Source organism: Dendrobium catenatum, unplaced genomic scaffold (assembly GCF_001605985.2).
Source record: "Dendrobium catenatum unplaced genomic scaffold, ASM160598v2 fragScaff_scaffold_104, whole genome shotgun sequence".
NCBI classification, from domain to species: domain Eukaryota; kingdom Viridiplantae; phylum Streptophyta; class Magnoliopsida; order Asparagales; family Orchidaceae; genus Dendrobium; species Dendrobium catenatum.
In genome coordinates, this window is record NW_021318566.1 from 510,371 (window position 1) to 530,087 (window position 19,717).

The following is a 19,717-nucleotide window of genomic DNA, read 5'->3' on the forward strand; positions in this document are numbered from 1 at the left end:
CATATCTCTTGGGAAGGCACTTTATCGTGCGGACTCATTAGAGGAGCTTGAAGTACTTGCTGGAGCAAAGGATGGTGACTGAAGAGCATCAGAGGTGGTTATCCAAACTCCTAGGCTATGACTTTGAGATCCAGTATAAGCCTGTTTTGGAGAACAAGGCAGCCGACACTCTATCCAGATGTGTGGGGGAACTCCAGGAACTAGCTCTGTCAGTGCCATTGATGGTTGATTGGGGGGCCATCAAGGAAGAAAGAAGGCTAGATGAAGAATTGGGGAAGATCAGGGAGGACCTGCAGAAAGACAAGAGTAGCCATCCGGGCTACTACATTGAGGGGGAGAGATTATTGTATCAAGGGAGGTTTGTGATGCCACGAACTTCCGTACATATCCCCCACCTGTTGCAGGAGTTCCATGGCAGTGCAGTTGGAGGCCATTCAGAAGTTCAGAAGACATATAGGAGGCTAGCAACGGAGCTCTATTGGAAAGGCATGGATAAAGATGTGGAAGAGCTGGTGGCAAGGTGCGAGGTGTGCCAAAGAAATAAATATATGGCAATGGCACCAGGAGGGCTACTCCAACCCTTGGAGCTTCCAAACCGAGTTAGGCCTCAGTAAGTATGCCTATTTCATCCTCCTGCGACACCCGTACACCGCGGTCTCAGTGGCAGCAGCATTTATTAGAGAAGTGGTGTGATTACATGGATTCCCTGCTTCAATTGTGTCAGATAAAGACAAAGTTTTCCTCAATCAGTTCTAGAAGGAACTCTTTCGAATGCAGGGCACTGTTCTCAAGAGGAGTACCGCTTACCATCCACAGACCGACGGACAAACAGAGGTGGTAAATCGGAGCTTGGAAACCTATTTGAGGTACTTTGCTTCGGAAACACCACATAAGTGGGCCAAATGGTTACCTTGGGTAGAGTATTGGTATAATACTTCGTATCACTCGGCATCCCAAATGACCCCTTTCAAGGTACTTTATGGAAGAGACCCCCCACAGTTAGTGCATTATGGGAAGGAAAACACACCGATCTTTTCAGTTGAGCAGTACTTAGAAGAAAGAGACCAGGTGCTGGAGGAGTTAAAGAAGCATTTGGGAATGGCACAACAAATCATGAAGAAGCGAGCATATACACACAGGAGAGACATACAATTTGGAGTTGAGGAGAAGGTATTTCTGAAATTAAGACCCTACAGGCAGAAAACAGTGGCAAACAGGAGAAATGAGAAATTGGCCCCGAGGTATTTTGGCCCCTATGAGGTCACCGGGAGGATTGGAGCAATAGCGTATCGACTGAAGTTACCCCCGTCCGCCACCATACATCCAGTGTTCCATGTGTCACAGTTAAAGAGAGCGCTTGGAGAGCATGTAGCCAATCCCGAGCTACCAGCATCATTGACAGAGGACTTGGAGGTGGTAATGGAACCCATGGAGCTGGAAGGAGTAAGAATTAATAAAAAAGGAACCAAGGAAGTGTTAATTAAATGGAAAGATCTTCCCGACTACGATACTACCTGGGAGCCCTATGAGATGATGAAGCAGCAGTTTGCAGACTTTCACCTTGAGGACAAGGTGAATCTTTGGGAGGGGAGTAATGTTATGAGCGGACCGGTCCCCACTGGACCGGTCCAGTTTTATGCCAGGCGGGCTGGGCGGAAACAGGAGCCAGGGGCGGAACTCCCTGTGGCCCCCACGCCAGCTTAAATCTGATTTGGGAGGGAGAATTTTGAATGAGGGGGCTGTTTTAGGAAATCCATTATTGTCATTTATGATTATTTTGTTTAATTAAGAGATTGGAGGGGGAATTGGTTCCTCATCTTAAATTTGAGTTTTTTCTTTGAGATCTAGGGTTTGCTTTGGCTCTTGGCGTTGCCGGAGATAGTGGAGAGTTTTTCCTTCCTCTCGAATTGAAGGAAAATTGTATCTTGCAAGTGCTTTTTATCTATTTTTGAAATAAAAGTGTTTGCTTCTTGTCACTACGATTTTTCCTTGCGTTTCTCTCAGTGTTTTCCGCTGTTGGGCTGAGTTTTCGCTGTGGACAGCAGATTTTCCTTGCTTAGGTACTTGATTTGGTTTAGGTTTACTTGTGAATACAAGCATTACCTATCATATTCACAAACTAAACACTACACACTAAAGCCCATTAAACGCCACATTAATTATTACAAGCATGCTCAAACCTTGCTCAAATCATGGTCAAACTAGCTTAAACAAGGTTTGTGCATGTTTTGGAGATGGCTCAAACCCTAATGCTTTATATTTATTTTATTATATGAAATTGATTCATTTGAGTTGTTATATACACAAATGTCCACTATAATCATACCTATTGAAAGGCATTATACTGCTATGTTCGCGTGTATGAGTTGGATGACATTGTTAGATAGTTCGATGTTTTTAAACTTCTTGGAAGTATAGAGGAAACTCTAATTTTAAAGAAAAGGAATGTAAAATTCAGGATCCTAAAAATTCAAAATATGAGGTCAGAGGAAAAGTTTGAACAAGATTAGATTTGTACACTTTATAAAGATATACATGAGTACCCTAAGTATTATATTTGAGCAAAGAAAGTTGAAAGGGAAGAAATTGGATTCATCAATATAAGTAGCCAAAACTCTCACTTGAGACATGCCGAGAAATTCGATTTTATTTGTTATAGCTATGCGATTGCACTCTATTTTATCAAAGTTGTATTATGTTATGGTAGAGGTGTTGTGATTCTGGTCTATTGATCAGTTGTACTTTAGTGCATTATAGTTATTGTAATTGTGCTCTATTATTTCAAAATTGTAACTATTGCATTATAATTGTTGTGATTGCACTATGTTATATCATAATTATAGTCTTTTGTGTTATACATATTATAATTGCACTCTCTTGTATCAAATTTATAGTTTGTTAGGTTATAGTTGTTTTGATTACACTTTGATGTATTAAAGTTATAATGTGTTATGTTATAGTTGTTTAAATCTTAAACTCATGTCCATATCAAGTTTAAACAACGTTCAAACAGTCAAACCTTGATTGAACTTCATGCAACACGTATTACAATTCAATTGTTTATATATAAGGTTATATATGACTTGCGGCGGAGGGAAGGCTACAGAAGGTAGTGGCAGCGAAGACAGCCGGCAATGTCAACAACGACGAAGGGGAGGAGGTGCCCAGTGGTGGCTAGTGGTGGAGGGGGGCGGCGACCGGTATTGGTGGCAGTAGACGGCCGACGGTGGTGGCCGGCGGCCAACGGTAGAGGTGGCAGCGATGGTCGATGGTGGCACCGGCTGACTGTTGGCGGTGGCAGCGGCGGGTAGTGGTGGGCTGTGGCGAGTAGTAGCCTGCAGGCTATGGCAATGGCATGCGTTAGCAATGTATTTAGAAATCGCCCAAATCTGAGGAATTCCAAATATACCTAAAATGCACTAGCTGGTGTATTTGAAATGTACTCATTTTGCACCCTGCATTCCTTTTACTTCAAATCAAACACCAATATTTTCAAAACCTCTGCACTTAAAATATTTTACACCTTAAATGCAGAAAAACCAAACAACCCCTTATTAAGTTTTAGGTGTAGAATAGTAAAAATTGTATGTTAAAATTTCAAGAAGTTGCGTAAGTTTAGTCCTGCAAAACTAAAAAAAATTCTCAAACGAAAGTTCTAGATTTTTCCAAAGCTTAACCCATAATATTAAAAGTTGGCATTCCATTTGAGGCAGCACTATTTTTACTAGTTCAACAAGAGTGAAATTTTTTTAAAAAAATTATGATAAGATTTCTAACCCATAGAAAATCTAGTTGAAGTCAAAGGAAGTGGAGAAAATTGCGTGGCAAGAAATATTATACAAATTAACTTTAGAAATACTTGTACGTAATCCTTCATATGTCAAAGCCATCATTAAAAACTATTATCTGCTACAAGGCGTATTACAAAAATTCTATAAGCAACTTAAGCACAAATGAGGAAAAAAAGGAGCAGAATGAACATCATACTATTTAAGAACCAGGTAACAATTTTACAGTAAGAATCAAGAAAACACCTAAGCATTTGATATGCGTGCTTTTTTTCATTTAATTTGGGTATAAAGATGATAAAAGGATTCAGCTGCAAGTACCTCTTCAGCAAAAAGCTCCTCGAGAACCCGATTAATCTGCTTGTCCTCAGCTACCATGGCCAGTGCCATGCTAACAAGCTCATTTGACAGGACATAGTCACTGATTCTAGACACAGATACAAGGTTCCTAGTCCTTGAATCAAGAATCTCACTTATAATGATTGACTTGTCAGAAGCTTGCTGCATCTCCCGGATCCAGGAGCTGTGAGAAAAACCAGAATACCGTAGAGCAGTTGATTTTTCTTCTTTAGAGGGAAGGCGTTTTGACTGAAATAAAAAGTATAAGAACCTATAAGCAGTCTTGAAGATCCCCTGTGGGAGACAGGAAAATATATGGCAAAATTATTTGCTCTTTCTTATTTTCATTATAATTAGTTATTTTACCAACTGAGTGCCTACAAGTTGAGACCAAAAGAACTTAGCTACCGAAATCACACATGAAAATTTATCAAACCAACGAAACATCAGATCTCCTAATTTAGGTGCAGCATAATTCTCAAGAAGGGAGAATCTAATAACGACTTAAACAATTTGATTAAATGTAACACATGAGAACTTATAATGATCATTAGCACTCCCACTAATTTCAATATCAGAACTATTTGCAGGTTTGCATTAATACTGGATATGCAGAAATACAGACGAACAAATGTGAAATAGACCAGTTAACCAAGGCATTATAGGATTTTGGGTTAGGGATGGCTAGAGTCTATTGATGTAGAATAGGGAATGGGGGAGGGAAAGAGCAATAAGTAGAAATTCAGCATTTCATGTATAAGACAGCAAAAATAATACATAAATGCTATACTCCCCAAAAGGCCTGCGCAAGATCTCATGCTATATAAGCACTTGATTAAGTAGATCTATTAAAACTCATCCCAAGTAAAAGTAAATGGCACTCTCCCAAACATAATTTATCAACCCATAAAATGGGATCCAAATGATTTTTTATGCAGATTTTTTTTGAGGTGAAGCATCACTAGAAATAATAATGATTAAACTTAAGAATAAGTTGCAGCTTGTGATAGTTAAATAATCTTATTCTTGAAGAAATAGTTAAATCGACGGTGAGAAAGCTATTATTTATTAGTCTACCATGCAACCTTTCTTTAGAAAATAGTTAAAAAAAAAGGTCACCTCCATGATTTAAGCTCTGGCATGCACATCATTTTCAGATTCTACGAGAAATCAGTTAACCTCTTATAGCATTGCTTTATTTGATAAGCAACATGTCTTACACCGACTTAAACCCATGGATTTGTTGGCCTAACGGTCCACGCATTACAAAACTAGGCTTAAATGCTTCAACAGTAACTCAATATCAAATTCAAATGTTCTTACACTATAATCTATGTACAAAATAGACGTCTCCTTCTAATTAGCATATGGTCAATTGGGCTTTTGCTGGACAATTTGACTTGAGTAGTGACATGTATTGCCCCAATATCCTCATCATTTTGATAAATATATTTTCAAAAGAAATCCGTACAGGTAGGACGTCTTATTGTTCGAAACTAGAAACTTCCACGTAAAGGAAGCAAATACCTGAATATCACGAATAAGAAGAAGTGTTGCAAGGGACCTTGAATCAGAATGAACAACGGAATCCTCAACAGACTCATCTGCAAGAATTAAAATCTGTTCCAGAAATTTAGTACCTAACCATTTCGAAAAAAGAAAAAAAACGATGTATGCAACAATGCAATTGGGTTCTCAAGGAAAAATCCCTGAGTGCTTGATCTTATTATTTGATATTGGGAATTTATGTAGAACTCCATAAGTTTTGTCTTGCATGAAAAAGGGCAATAGGTTTAAAACCTTTTATACAAGGATATAAACTTACCCTATTATGAAAACAATAAGAACTAGTCAAGACAAATGCAGAGCGTTTGTTATAAAACCTAGTATTAATATATACCAATGTTTCGTATTGAACTAAAGAAATAATACTAAGCCACTAAGGTTTTATAACAAACTCTAGCAGCAACTATAAGGTTTCCAGAAATCCAAGCACATAATGCAAAGATAGTAATCCTTTAATCAATGTTTATTAAATTTTAAAATTAATCTCCTTTATAAAGTTATAAGACAATTATTCTTCTCCACAAACTGATCATGTTATAGAGAACTAAGAGAACTTATGTAAAAATTTCTCATTGAGATTTAACATTTAAAGGTAATTTTAAAATCATTAATAACTCCAACTACCTATAATCCAAAATATTAGTCATTAGCAACCCAAGAAGTAAAATACGATCTGCACACTTGCATGTGCAGCAAGAAAAAAAATAATTAGATAATAAGTGTAGTAGCATGTATCCAAGAGAAATAACTTAGTATTTCTTACAAAATAATGCCACATCAAAAAATCCACTTATGGGGCAACAACAAGTATGCAATAAGTGACCACAGCCCTGTGGCAGAGATAGCTAGGTTTGCTCATAATTAGTGAACTATGAAACACAAAAGCCAACATGACAGATAGATCTCGTAAAAATTTCTGACATACAAAATGAGGGACATATGATTGTTTTGAACAAATCATATAAATAGGCCATTAAGCTTCATTTCATTTATATAATGAAATTTTATTTTCTAGCTTGATGATTTGATGACAATTATCATAACTATTACATTGAAAATTTTACATCTTTCATTGTTCATACTGCATTACCCAGTGCCTTAATGTTTATTATTGAATAAATAGGAGTTATTTATTAAGTTTAAAATATCAAGCTATTCATTCTAAGACTTTTCTTATAAGAAATTTTGTCAGGTTTCTTGGTGGACCGTCATTACAAAAACAGTGTTCTCCATAGTAGTTTTTGTAATAGATGTTGAGTTAACGGTGTAATTCAGGCATAAATTTTGTTGAATTTAGATATTGCTTATGTAGATCTAATGGAGAATTTTTCTATCCTCAAAGAATTTGAAAATTTTATGATCGAATATGGCATAACAAAAAATTATAGTATCTTGAAGGATAAAAATATTATTTTGTTATGAACTCAAAAAAAAATTGCATTTTTTTTTCCAAGATATTTTCCCTTTTACAATATTTATAATTGAATATGGTTTATTTTTTTATTCTGGGTGTACATTCCCCATAAGGGCAAGATACTATGATTAATCACATCCCAAGAAGTTTTGGCCCTTTTGAATAAAATGGTGCTTTATATTTTTTATTAAATTATTGACTTATATTTTTATATAATTTTAAGAATTTCATTTCAATAGTCTTTGAAATTTTAAAGATAATTTGATCAACTTATAAATGAATTTGAACACGAGTTAATAGAGGAAATATAAAAATACATGATTCTAAAAAACTTAGGTACATATAAAATTATCTTATGTTTTGCTTTATATTTTGAGATTGAATTTATGTTAAAGTCAGGGGGCGGATTCAAGGTGGGGCCAGCGGGGACACATGACATGTGACCCCCCCCCCGCGGTCCCCCAAAAAAATGGCGTTTAATTGAGGATTTAAAATAAAGAAAAAAATAGTTTGGATATATGGGGTAGGAAATCATAGGTATTTCATGCCATGCATTAAAACTACAGTACCATTATGGCCACCAGTCAATAAAACACACTATGTTGAAGCCTACCTATAGATCTAGCAATCCAACAATAGCAAGATGATGAACCAAGCAATATCCATGGCATCGCATACCAACCTATAAAAAAATATACAAAAGTGTAGCAAATCCTAGTAGATGGTAACTGTGAGCTTCTTTCACTTTATCTATATTAATTTCAAAATTAAATCAATCCAGTTATTAGTATCATACATTTTATAAACAAATAAATGTTATAGAAGTTGATCGTAAATGCAAAAAACCTGAATAATAGATTTGTTTTTTTTTAATTTTAATATATCATAATCGGTATTTATTTGATTTATAAATGATTTACAAATTTTGACATATTAACTATGTTGGTCCAAGCTCGGATGAAAAAATTGAGAAAATATTTATCAAAATAAATTTAGGCCGCCACTGAAAAAAATTTCTAGCTCCGCCACTAGTTAAAGTTAATCATTTCATCTAAAAAATTGAGGTTCATATTCCAAAATAAAAGACTGGATAAATGCCAAGAAATATGATGATATATGACATAATTGAAAAGAATATCAGCCTCATACCATAATTCTAACGTCAGAATCACTTATAGATAGTAACTTAAACATAAATCTATCGACATGTATAGGAATTACAAACTTGCAACCTCGCCAAAGGTTAAACAGCACAACCTCTGATCTTATTACAATCCTATCTGAAATGGGCGGCCAGTTAAACTTGCCTAAGCACTTTTAAAATCATACAGTACTTATCTCAATACATATGCTAGATGGGCTAAGTTGTTTTAATTTTAAAAAAGAGGACTTATAACTTATTCAATTAAACTAAGATGTCTAACAATAAGAGTTATATGTACCGACTCACAATACAATTTTATTTGTTATACAATCCTTAAGGTCACAGTTGTTTTTATATTTAACTCATAACGTTATACATATAATGTTCATTAGTGAAATACATAGATTTGATGTTGATTGAGAAGCACAACCTTATGGATAATCAATCAATCAAATATTGAATTATGTATTAAGATCCATAAAGAGGCTTTGCATTTTATTCAAGTTTTAGCTTATTTTTGAATAAGTTATGCAAGTTTATTTGAAAAATATTATCCTACAATTGATTTTAATATTACTTATATTTTAATACGTGAAAACCTAATTTTCTAGGAGCCTTCCACACAAGATACCAAACCACCCTCAAATAAAGAATCCGAATAAGACTAGGAAAAAAATTTGTATTTTCTATTGTGCACTCAAAGTAAACAAACAATCAATCTCAAAATAATAGTCTTTTTTACAACCAGCCAAAAAAATGAAAGTATGTAATACACAATCAAATATTCTAATTCATATGTAATCTTAAGAAGTTATGTAGGCTTGCGGGATACATTGAAAGGAAAGATGAACTTGAAGGATGAAACCCAAAGTGAAACTTTGGATGCATCATAAGTCAAATCTTGAAGATCCACTTGCGAAGTCTATAAATTAAGTGGATTGTATAAGGCAGGCAGCTTAGTTGCCTTTTTTCTAGTTGTAAAAAATACTATTATTTTGTGATTGAATGTTTGTTTACTTTGAGTGCACATTCGAAATACATTTTTTTTTCCTATGTTTCTTCTGATTCTTTATTTGAGGGTGGTTTGGATATCTTGTGTAGAAGGCTCCTAGGAAATTAAGTTTTCTACCTATTATACTGCACCTAAATTAGGAGATATGATGTTTCGTTTGTTTGATAAATTTTCATGTGTGATTTCGGTAGCTAAGTTCTATTGGTCTCAACTTGTAGGCACTCAGTGGGTAAAATAACTAATAATAATGAAAATTAGAAAGAGGAAATAATATTGCCATATATTTTTGGTCTCCCACAAGGGATCTTCCCGACTGTTTATAGGTTCTTATACTTTTTATTTTAGTCAAAGCACCTTCCCTCTAAAGAAGAAAAACGAACTATTCTACGGTATTCTTCCTTTGGGTTCACCATTCCTTTCAACGTATCCCGCAAGCCTACATAACTTCTTAAGATTACATATAACTATAATATTTGAATGTCTTTTTCTATTTTTTTATTTATAAGAAAGGAAAAGACCCTCTTGTAAATAAAAAATTAGAAAGTATGTAAATAATCCATTAAACAATCATTTCACACCAAACATTAGAATCGCATATGCAGAAAAGGAAATCTTGATTCTATGATGCCTATGGTTTGCGCATCAAATATGTGATGGCTCGTGCTATTATTCATTATGGTGTTCTATTGTGAAATATGAAGCGATATAATTTTAATACAGCAATGGTTTCACTATAAATTATTCGTGATCTAAAGCTTTCATTTGCATTTTAAAGGGGTTTCTAATTTTTAAAGGTGTTATGAAAATTTCATGGAATTACCACTACTTATTTTAAGGCAAGCTTGTCATTCACATGTCCTAAGATCTAATGGCATCGACATTCCACTTTTTAAGGTGGAATGGCACATCATTACATAAAAAAATATATATATTTTTATGAATTTTAATGATTCTCTTACTATTGGTTATGATGAAGAGATGTTTGTGTAATTTAATTTATGTAAATTTGTCTTAAGATTTTTACTTAAGACTTCGTGAAATTCAACTAATTATGCTAGATGAATTTTAGAGCAGAGGCACTTAAAAGAAACTTGAATGTTTGAATTTTAATTTTAAAAAGAGAATAGATCACTAATTTTGATTAATTTTAAAAAGAGAATAAAATCACTCATTTTGACTAAGTGATGAACATATAGAGTTTGAGTCTGGATAGAAAACTCAAACTACTAAAATCTAAATTGGGTCAAATAAGTTTGGTGTTTGCCATGACAGATGTTTTGAAAATCAAAGCACCCAACATCACCTTCTTCTTTAGCGCGCAGAAACAAAACCATCACTTAGTAATGATAAGTTTTTTGTACTTAACATTTGAAAATAAACTTAATCAAAGTCATTTTTTAGTCCTGAAAAGAACTTCACCCTTTCTCTTTTTATAAATTGATTAAGAATTATTGAATTATCACAACATGTCACCTTGAGATCTTAGTAATAATCCAATTCAAGTCAATAAACCTACATTGCATTAATGTACTCAATAATAGAAAAGTTACCTTGCTTGGTTGTTAAAATCTTAGTTTTGACCTCCTAGGTGAGGGCAGCATCACTCACTTTTGAGTACATTTGTTTGCAATAGAGAGGAATATAAATGATCCATTGATTTCAAGTATCATGATATTTCACAACCATGTCATCATCATGGAATCCACTTCATCCCAAAGTACAAATTTTGAGTCTTTTGAGCCTGTAGGAGGATTCATGAGAAGATGGAACTTTACTTTTTTTTTCAAAAAGGTCTTCACAATTTAAAATCATTTTAGATAATTTCTCTCGTTCATATGATATGAGACTTTTATCCCTTGGAGTTCTCCTTTAGTTTGATTTTCACCACTCAATAATGGTTGACTCCTTTGAAGTAAAATCAAAGAAAATAGTTATAATGATGAGAAGGAAGAATCTTGACATGAAGCAATAAAAAAAAAGCACTGGATGGAAGAAACTCTGACTAGCTCTGATATGATGTATAAAAGTAGAAAAACCTACTTTAAATTTTATTGCTTGATTCTATAGAAAGTGTGAAAGTATTAGTAGACTTCTAGAAAAAAAATATAGAAATAAATCAAAGCTATTTAGAATTAGAATAAAAGAAAAATGTCCTTAAAAGAGGTCAGTAGCTATAATAGGAAAATGAAACACAAGGATTGCATCTAAGGATCATAAGAGGATTGATCCAATGGTTAGAACTATTAATACGTATGCTCAAAAATTCCTATCAATATTGGTTGACTTGAGGGTCCCACACTCCTTCAACAATTTATCTACTAAAATATCATCTATGGCTTTATTGTTATGGTTACTATTATTTTAGGATTTGTGCTAAATGTGATCACTTGGTAGATTCTCGTTGATTATCAGGATTGAAGAATGCCACCTGATTTGGATATTTTTTGGTAGTTGAAGTGGAATTCTATGACTACAAATAATGATTACATTAAGTAAATAAAATGGGAGGAGTTTCCAATAAGAATTTCTTGGGATTTTGCATCCCATGATGCAAGTTGTGACTAACAATCTCTAGGGAAAGCTATCTCATTATATTAGTTTGAGTTTTGGCTTTCTAATTTGGGGAGTAATTTCCTGGATTTCTTATTGTGGTATGATTTTTAATCAACTTAATATTTTGTTGTCCTAAATTTCTATTTGGTGATAGTAAATTATCCTTCAGTCTGAATTTTTAGTACATACTAACTTTCATCAATAAGGGCAAATATTATTTAAATTGTCAATGAAATATGAATTTTGATTCCACTTCCGTGATTTTCATGAATTTCATCATATTATCACATTAGGAAATTTTTAAACTTAAGAAGTCCAATGTCAGTTGTATTACAAGAAGGCAAGCACTGATCCAAGCAAATGCACTTGATATGAAAAAAAGAAAAGATAAGGATGCGCTAGCTATATATGGCATAGGTCTAATAGAAGGTAAATACTCACAGAGTCAAATGTTTCCAAAGGCAGGCTTTCCAGATGTCTACGGATAACAGCATTTCCCTCTTTATGAACTAATGTAATGTTTGAGAGCCCTGAAATATCAAGCCCACCATCCGTCAACTTCCTCTTTCTTTCCAATATCGGAACGTCATTGAACATCCATAATTCAGAGCCTGGTGGAAGAAATGCCTCCAACACCTAATCATTCAAACCAAGCATGACAATCATGATGAATGGCAGAGCGCTTGTTGTAGTTACAAATGGATCATAATGTCCCCGAACTGACAAATGAAATAATAGTATAAAAGATAGACGAATGATAGCCCAATGGAATAGGATAAGGGCCAATATGTTGACATAAACCACAAAAAGCAGATTAAATGTAGCATATATCTAATCCTGAAGCATGGACTAAATAATAGAACTATGTTAATGTATTACCATAATCATATCATCAATGTCACGTCGCCAACCACAGAATAATATCTTTTCTGGATATTTGGGAGGACTAAATACATGTGGCAAGAAACCAGGTTGCACCTGAAAAAGGTAGAATATTATTTTAAAAAATGATAGGAGTACTCACCCAAATGCATGAGGTGCCTGCCAATATAGAATTTAAAGAGGACTTGTAAGCATCCACTATCAAAATAGATAATGTGATTAAGACCATTCCACGACCACTAGTGTTGCACTAGTATGACTACATTTATCTAAGATAAATAATTTCTAGTTAAAAACTTAATTAGTATTATAAAAAATATTAAGGCGCAGATTGAAAGTCAGAACTTGGAGTGCAACAAAATCTAAAAATTAATTAAAAATCTCAACTGTCAGATGCAGACAATGTCCTAATATGCTCTCAGAAGTTTCTATTCTAATGAATGAACAATCAATTAAAAGAAAAATCAATTTAGTGGCAGAGATAGAAAGTAAATTGAATCTTAGACACATTCAAATTTTCTCCAAACAAGTAGAAAATAGAATGGATTGATGGGTAGTTTTTCTATGTTAAACAAAGTGTAGAAGATGCATCAATTAGTAGACATAATGATTAATGAATGTGAAAGCAATAAATAGAAAATTATTGGTATGTAAAAGAAAATACGAGTAAAGGTTGTAAAGAAAAAAGATGGATTTCTATGCTTTAAAATTTGCAGAAAACGAAAGTTTGGCTAATCAATAGACCAAAAGGGGTCTATAATAAGTAGATACAGAAGAATAGGTAAATAATGTACAAGCAGTAAGACTAAAGCGCTTGATGGTTAAATAAACACAAACGGTTATGGTTCCTTAGGATAAGAACCTGCAGCCAAAAGGAACATTTACATGTAACAGCTAAAGCCAGCTACATTTGCCGATTCAAGTGTTGGACCACTAAGAAGGTTTGATGGTTAAGTATGAAGAAATTAGTTGCTAAGAATATGTGAAAACTATAATAAAACTGCATGAGCAAGGGAAAGTTTGGGTGAAATTTATAGCACTTAGAAGAGAAAGCACTAAAAAGCACTGGGCAAGAATTAATGTGAAAGGGCTACCTAGGAATGAGTGGACAAAAAAAGTAAACAAGATATAAGTTTCACAAAAAAATAGCTAAATTAAACTATGAAAACAAATCCAAGAGGAATGAATAGAAAAGAAAGTTTCATATGCTTAAATCTTAATCTATAAAGATCTGGATGAAACAAATGACAATGGCAATATACAAGTGGAGTATCTCCATTCTCCATCTTACTGACACTCCATTATCATGATCCTTCATATCATCATTTGCATTCACCCAACTATTAGGGTTGGTCTTTATAAATCCTCTTCAATTTATTTACATGGAGCACTGTATGAACCGTTAACTCGAGTTTGTACTGGTCTTTTTTAAAACTTCTAGTTAGCTTAGCATTTCCTTTCATAATCTTGACACATTAATTCTATCTATCCATCATATTGATGCATCATTTAACATTTCAGGCAAATAGACTACTCACCTGAATATTCCCTAGTTTCGCCACAAATCTATCTAACTAATTAGAAGAAAAGTTTCGAAAAAGTAAATACAGGTAAAATTTAACACAATAAATAGAAGCTCAACAAAAGAAAACTGTATAAAAAACCAGTCTCATAAGCAACCATTTGAATCCAAACCTATCATTGGAGCGGGCCAACCAGCCCTTTCAAAGTTAAACCAATATTGAAGTATCTAAACTACAGAACAACTACCAATGCAATAAAGGCAGTTCTACAAAAAGAAAGCTGCATCGAAAGAACCACACTACTTAAGGAGTCATTTAAATCCAAAACAATTCTCTGAGAACAGCATCAAGCCTCTTCGAAAAGTAAATCAATATTAATTCAGCTTTCTGCAAGCAATGGTTAAATGTATATAAATGAAGCGCCACGCTGCAACTGTCAATTGCGTCGAGGAAACTGTACAATTAATACCCCCAAGCAGTAAAATATGCCAACATGCAAAAGAATGAACGACATAAAGAAGACTTGAAAAAAAAATGGATTATTCACCTCTGGTAAAGGACCTGGTGTATAAGTATCATCGTCCTCGGCAATAACAAGGACTTCATCGCCTTCTTTAAGAACGTAATCATCCTCAGGGTTTATGACAATCTTTCCACCATTTGCAGCAACTTTAACACCGCATGGAACAGCATCAGGGAATGAAATCAGTACATCTTCAAACCGCATGCCATCCAATTGAGGCCACCTTTTGATGTAAAATTCAGCATTCTCAAACCCCAAAATGTCCTCCCATATCTGCAAGAGTCACTGTAATATGATTGCTACAAAATAACAGGAAGGTTCATTTCTTAGAAATGGAAATAAAACAGTAAACTGCATTGGCAAATTTACTAAGAATTCATCTCAAATAAATTAGTGAACGACAAAGTAGCACTACATACCAATCAGTCATCAAAAAATAGAAAATAAAAACAAACATTGAACGGATTGGAATGTAAAATGTAATACAGCTGCTAAGGCTCAAATTTTCAGGCCAAAGTGCCCCACACTGGCACTTATATTCCATTTTTGACGGGGAGAATTAATAAGAATTTTTTCGTTCATTAAATGGTCTTCTTCAAAGTTTTCCCATTTAGTTCAGTCCATGGAACAGCTAGACTCAAAACAAAGGATCAACAATCAAGTATGACCAGAAGTATTAATATGATGGTAGCAGTTAAATATATACACAAGAGGTAAAATGAACATCAAAGTATTAAAAGTTACACCAGTTCATGAAAGAGCTATAGGATAAAAAACCTTAAAAACTGTCATTAAGTGACTCAACAAACAGACCTACAATGTATAAGAATCATGGCAGCCTAACCTGTGCAAGGCCTGGTTGGAGAGCACACAGTATCATCAAGCGTCCAATCACATCATGAGCAACAACTGTTTCAATAAGTTCTCCTCCAACAAGCTTCACCAAAGGCTCATTATCCAGGTCACTCATCTCTACTACAACGTGACCCCTTAAGCCCTCTTTAACACCAGTAAGGCTCAGAACAACTCGTAGAGCCCGTGCATCACTCTACGAAAGAAAGTGACAGTTTAAATACGAGAAAAGTTCTGACAAGTTTGAAAGATCATATTTTTCTTATCAGTTAAAATCTTAAAGACCTGATCTGCATTTTCATCTGATGCCAAAACAATAATAGCACGTGCCTTGGAAACTGAAACCTGCAGATGTATCAATTTAATCCCACACAACTGAACACAAAAAAAATCTTGTAAAATTAATTACATAATTATAGAAATAATCTTTCACACAAGGATAGGATGTTGCAGAAAATCTTTGAAAATGCCAGTCACTAGGATGTTACTGAACTTTATAAATGCCAGTTAATAGGATGTTGTGGAACATTATAAATGCAAATCACTCATAGGTATACCTTTTTCAAGTCGGCTAGAATTAAAGGACTTCCGCTCCTGCATATGACAGATGTTCCCATGAAGTCAAATTCTAGTTTTGCTATGTCCATCTCCATTTCTTCCTTGTCTCTCTCTGCAAGAACTACTATTATTCCACCACCAATACTCATATTTGCAATTGCTAGCTGTTTAAGGAGAGACCCCTGATACAGAAAAACAATAATATGGCAATTTGATTAATGGCATAGTAAAATATAGCTAATCTAATATTTTAAAGGTCTTAAAAATTAGAACGACAAAAGAGGGAAGTTGAAATAGAAAATTTTTTTATTGAATTTCATTACCGTGTTTTGTGTAAAAAAGAAAAGAAAAAAACTCTACGTAAATAGATGAAGAAACAACTATCCAAAAAAAAAATTCTGCGGAACAATCTTTAATTCTAAAATTCATAATTAACTACACATCCAAAATTAAAAAAAAAAAATACATTAAGGGAATAACTATGATTATTTTTTTCCTTATGAAACCTCCCTAAAAAAGGAATGCTACTGTTCACGGATTGCTAGACCTCCATAGATGGAAACTAGATGTTCACATATAATTTTGATTATTGAAGATAGGAAGTTATTGCCCACATATTATTGGATTGTTGTACATGATAAGGTGTAGGTCATGGATTCAAGATTATTTTAACACTCCCACTCAAGTTGGGTTATATATGTCAATAATTACCGGATTGCTAATTAGCTCATCAAAACCCCTCTGATAAAGCCTTCGTGAGAGAATCTACAATTTAAGAGTTTGTTGAAACAAAATTTAATTGGCCTAATCCATTTTCTTTTTCTTTTCTTTTTGTTTGAGATGAAATATCAATTTATCTAAATGTGTTTAGTCCTGTCATGCTAGACAAAAAACAGTAATGGCAATTTGGTAGTCATGGCATATTTTAGGGATTTTATATTTTTTCACTTAATAATTTATTTCTGAGAAAAGGACCAAATTGACCCTCAACTCTTTGTGAGGGACCAAAATAGTCCCCAAGTCTTTTGAGGGACCAATTTAGTCCTCAACTCTTTAAAATATGACATTTTTTATCCTAACATCCAATGTTGGAGTTAGTAGTGTTAATTGTAAGGATATTTTGGTCATTTTTAATAAACATTTATTAAATATATTTTTTGTTAAGTAATTATATTTTTTCTTAAAAATTTTATTAAACATTTCTTTAATAAAAAAATTAATAATAATTCAGTTTTAATTTCAAAATTTTAAATCATATTTTATAAAACATGATATTTATTGATTTAGAGAAATCAAATGCAAATAGATGTTATTTTCAACTCAATCACACATATTTTTATCAATAATATTTTATAAAATATGACAAAAAAATTTTAATTTTAAGCTTAAGTTATTATTAATTTTTTTACGAAAGAAACATTTAACAATTTTTTTAAAAATTATAATTATTTGAAAATTATATTTAATCAATTTTTAATTAAAAATAATCAAAATACCCTTACATTTAACACCATAAACTCAAACATTGGATGTTAGGATAAAAAATGTCACATTTTAAAGAGTTGAGGGACCATTAGAAAAAAAAAATGTCTCATTTTAAAGAGTTGAGGGACAAAATTGTCCCTCAAAAGAGTTGGGGACCATTTGCTTCCCTCACAAAAAGTTGAGGGACCATTTTGGTCCTTTTCTCATTTTTTTTTCTTTTAACAATCTTTTTAACTACATTAATTTGCACATACTAAATGTCAATACTCTTACTTCTCCATATAATCAAATGTTCCCATAAATAGATACAATAGCCCGATCTGACTCCTTGTTTAAGGTGTCTCCAACCAATCAATCAATCAACAACAACAACAACAAACCTTTATCTCACTACATGTCGTCGGCTACATGAATCATTTTTCCCCATTTTTTATGTTAAGAGACAAATTCTCATTTAAATCTAATTGAAAAAGGTCATTTATAATGCTTTCCAACCAAGACTTTTTAGGTCCACCTCTATCTTTCTTAATATAGGTCAAATCTAATACTTCTACTCTCCTAACCAGGTCATCATAAGGCCAACATTTTATGCGATCAAACCATCTAAGATGACTCTCTCCAATCTTATCTGCCACTGGAGTTACTCTAACAATATCACATATATATTTGTTTCACATTCTATCTCTAAGAGTGAAGCCATTCATCCGCTTGATCATCCTTATCTCTGCAATACTTAACTTAATTTTATGTTTCTCTTTTAATGGCCAACATTCTACGTCATAAAATATTGCAAGTCTCACCACCATCTAATAGAATTTTCCCTTAAGTTTGAGTTGTACTTTTTTGTCACACAATAGACCTAATGCATTTCTCCCACTTCAAACATCCAACATGAATTCTACTAATAGTATCCCCATCTATTTCACTATCACTTCGAACAATAGACCCGAGATATCCAAAACGTGTACTCTTTTTAATGACTTGATCGCCCAAAATCACAATACCCCTACTAGATCTATTACTAACTACATTATACTCAATGCATTTGGTTTTAGATCTACTCAAATGAAAACTTTTAGACTATCAGGTTGACCTCCATAATTTTCCTTCAACTCCCTCTCTAATCCTATCAACAAAAGAATATCATTAGCAAAAAGCATACACCAGGGTGCATCTTCTTGCAATTGTCTAGTAAGAATATTCATGACTAGAGCAAAAATATATGGGCTTAAAACTAATCATTGATGTAATCCAACTGAAATCGAAAAATACTTGGTCAAACCCCATTGTGTTTGAACACCAGTAACAGCTCTTGCATACATATCTTTAAGGACTTGAATATAAGCATTATCAACTCCTTTCTATTCTTGAAATCTTCATAGCACTTATCTTGAAACTTATCATATACTTTATCTAAATTAATAAACATCATATTTAGATCCTCCTTATTCTCTCTATATTTCTCCATTAAATCTCTCAATAAATGTATAGTTTCCATATTAGACATACCCGGCATAAATCCAAATTGATTTTGAGAAATATTAGTATCATGTCGTAACATATGCTTAATAACTCGCTCCCATAGTTTTGATGTATGACACGTTAAAATAATTCTTCTATAATTCGCACAACGAAAATTTTGATTTTCTTGTTGGTTGACTTTTCATATTGCACGCCTTTTCCTAATCATATTAAGGTACCTAAATATGCAATTGACAACTTTCATCTTCAATGGGGTTTTTCATGTGTTGGCTAACAAAACTATTAGGAAACTCAAAATTAGGATAGATGAGAGAGATAGATGTGTTTGATAACACGGCGTTAGGGATGACACGCCGTTAGGGGTGCAAACGAGTCAAGTCGAGTTCAAGTCAGAGTTCGATCCGAACTCGGTTTTCAAATACCGAACTCGAGCTCGACTCGTGACAGTGTAATGAGTTAATCGAGCCACTTGATGAGCCGCTCTATTTTCCAATTTTCATTTGGGCTTCCTAGTTTCCCGCTTGGTTTACCGCCAAATTTTTGTTTTTCCGCCAAGTTATGATGGTTACCGCTTTGGGAAAGATGCAAATATACTC

The 19,717-nt window shown here is 33.5% G+C and overlaps 1 protein-coding gene across 4 annotated transcripts in view; it reads right to left on the minus strand.

The window, feature by feature from the left end:
• LOC110104408 (probable ion channel SYM8) overlaps positions 1-19,717 on the minus strand; it is a 37,647-nt gene that overhangs the window by 14,390 nt on the left and 3,540 nt on the right. For 2 of the 4 annotated variants that reach the window (XM_020833496.2, XM_020833500.2), the window contains exons 4-11: positions 16,154-16,336; positions 15,882-15,941; positions 15,589-15,792; positions 14,769-15,017; positions 12,696-12,794; positions 12,258-12,452; positions 5,655-5,747; positions 4,110-4,376 (exon numbers count right to left, since the gene is read on the minus strand). In XM_020833496.2, the coding sequence (XP_020689155.1) occupies positions 4,110-4,376; positions 5,655-5,747; positions 12,258-12,452; positions 12,696-12,794; positions 14,769-15,017; positions 15,589-15,792; positions 15,882-15,941; positions 16,154-16,336 (1,350 nt within the window). Of the gene's footprint in view, positions 1-4,109; positions 4,377-5,654; positions 5,748-12,257; positions 12,453-12,695; positions 12,795-14,768; positions 15,018-15,588; positions 15,793-15,881; positions 15,942-16,153; positions 16,337-19,717 lie in introns of those variants that run through there. The other 2 variants (XM_020833499.2, XM_020833497.2) reach the window with 2 other exon arrangements.